This window comes from Mus caroli, chromosome 18, assembly GCF_900094665.2.
Source record: "Mus caroli chromosome 18, CAROLI_EIJ_v1.1, whole genome shotgun sequence".
NCBI classification, from domain to species: Eukaryota; Metazoa; Chordata; class Mammalia; order Rodentia; family Muridae; genus Mus; species Mus caroli.
This window is the reverse complement of record NC_034587.1, coordinates 9,565,568-9,567,051: the sequence shown is the minus strand read 5'-3', so window position 1 is coordinate 9,567,051 and position 1,484 is coordinate 9,565,568. Positions and strand designations below refer to the sequence as shown.

General features: G+C 43.7%; 1 protein-coding gene across 1 annotated transcript in view; it reads right to left on the bottom strand.

The window, feature by feature from the left end:
• The window catches only part of Impact (impact RWD domain protein), a 23,031-nt gene that overhangs the window by 3,241 nt on the left and 18,306 nt on the right, over positions 1 to 1,484 (bottom strand). The window contains exon 10 of the mRNA XM_021150538.1: positions 310 to 444. Within this exon, the coding sequence (XP_021006197.1) occupies positions 310 to 444 (135 nt within the window). The remainder of the gene's footprint in view (positions 1 to 309; positions 445 to 1,484) is intronic.

Here is a 1,484-nt window from a genome sequence, read left to right as displayed (position 1 = left end):
ACTTCAGTACTGATGGAAGGCCAGGCCTCCACCATCTACAGATGTGCAAGGCAAACACAGATACTTCAGTACTGATGGAAGGCCAGGCCTCCACCGGAGCCTCCAGACCCAGTGTGACAGCTCTGGGCCTCAGCTTGCTTTTCTAATAGAAACCCTACAGACCTGTAAACTCACACTGTCCCATTGTGTGACTGAGGCCTATGTCCATGGCTTCCTAGTCCACATCTCAGTACCGCATCCTCCCCCCCTCTCGCTTGCCTTTCTGCAGTCTCAGTGAGTGCACCCGGTCACTGCAGCATCAATACTCACAGGAGTGTTCGTGAAGTTCTTCTCCACCAGAATGTTCCTGGCACAGTTGTTGATATGCTTGAAACGGTCAGGTCCCAGCAGGATCCCTCCATACCAGCGGGACACCACCACCATGACGTTCTTCACATTCAAAATCTGTTATTTTTAGAAGCATAATTAGACATACAAAGAGACAGTTTTAAGAAGGATGAAGTATCAGGACAAGGAGAACTTGCTAAGTCAATGCAGTGTTCTAGTGCCCTCAAACTCTCAACTTTAAAGCCATCTGTCAAGAGGGGAAAACTATGAAGGGAGGGTTCCCGCTCTTACTGACTCTTGCCAGAAAACTAAGTTTAGGCAGTCTTTTACCAGTAAGCAAAAAACCAAAAACAGACGCACAAAATACCCTGCTTCTGAACAAGTAACTGATGAGAAGAGGGTTTCACAAGTAGCATCTGTGACCTGTCTAATGCTGCTGTGACCTGCCCACTGCTGCCTCTAACATAAGCCTGCCAAGTTTAGGCTTGCTGCCTATGCTAAACAAGTTCCTGTGAGAGCAAGGCCTGCTTAGAAAGCAAACTCTACACCCAGAAGGAGAAGAAAGCATAGTAACACCCTAAGGAAAAACAGCCCTCTCTTAAAATCAATCGACAATCAATGATCGGACCCAGCAGGGTGAACAAAACAGACAAGATAAACAAACTAAAATGGGCCTAGAGAAACTTAGCGTTGGGAACAGTTGAATAAAGGAACTCACATTAATATACATAGATAAAATTTAGAAGCCACTATATCTGTAAAAACTGAACAAGATTTCTAAGAAAAACAGAAATAGAAAACAGGAAAAAAACCTGAAAATTAAGCACGGGAACTGGAGAGATGCTCACTCATTAGAGCACTCACAGCCTTGTAGAGAGAGGCCCAGCAGCCACATAGAGGCTCAGCCACCTGGAACCCCAGTATCCTCTCTGGCCTCTGTGGCACTGCATGCACATGGTACACAGACATAATGCACACAAGCATCCATACACATAAAAATAAGTGACTTTCTGAAAGAAGGAAAATTATTTCTAAAAAGGAAGAGAATATTGCTTAAGAAAATGAAATGGAAGGCTGTTGAAGGTACATAAACTCCAGAAGAAGTCAAGAAAGTAGCTCAGACAGTCAATTTAATTCTTTGTTTTTTTTTTTTTTTT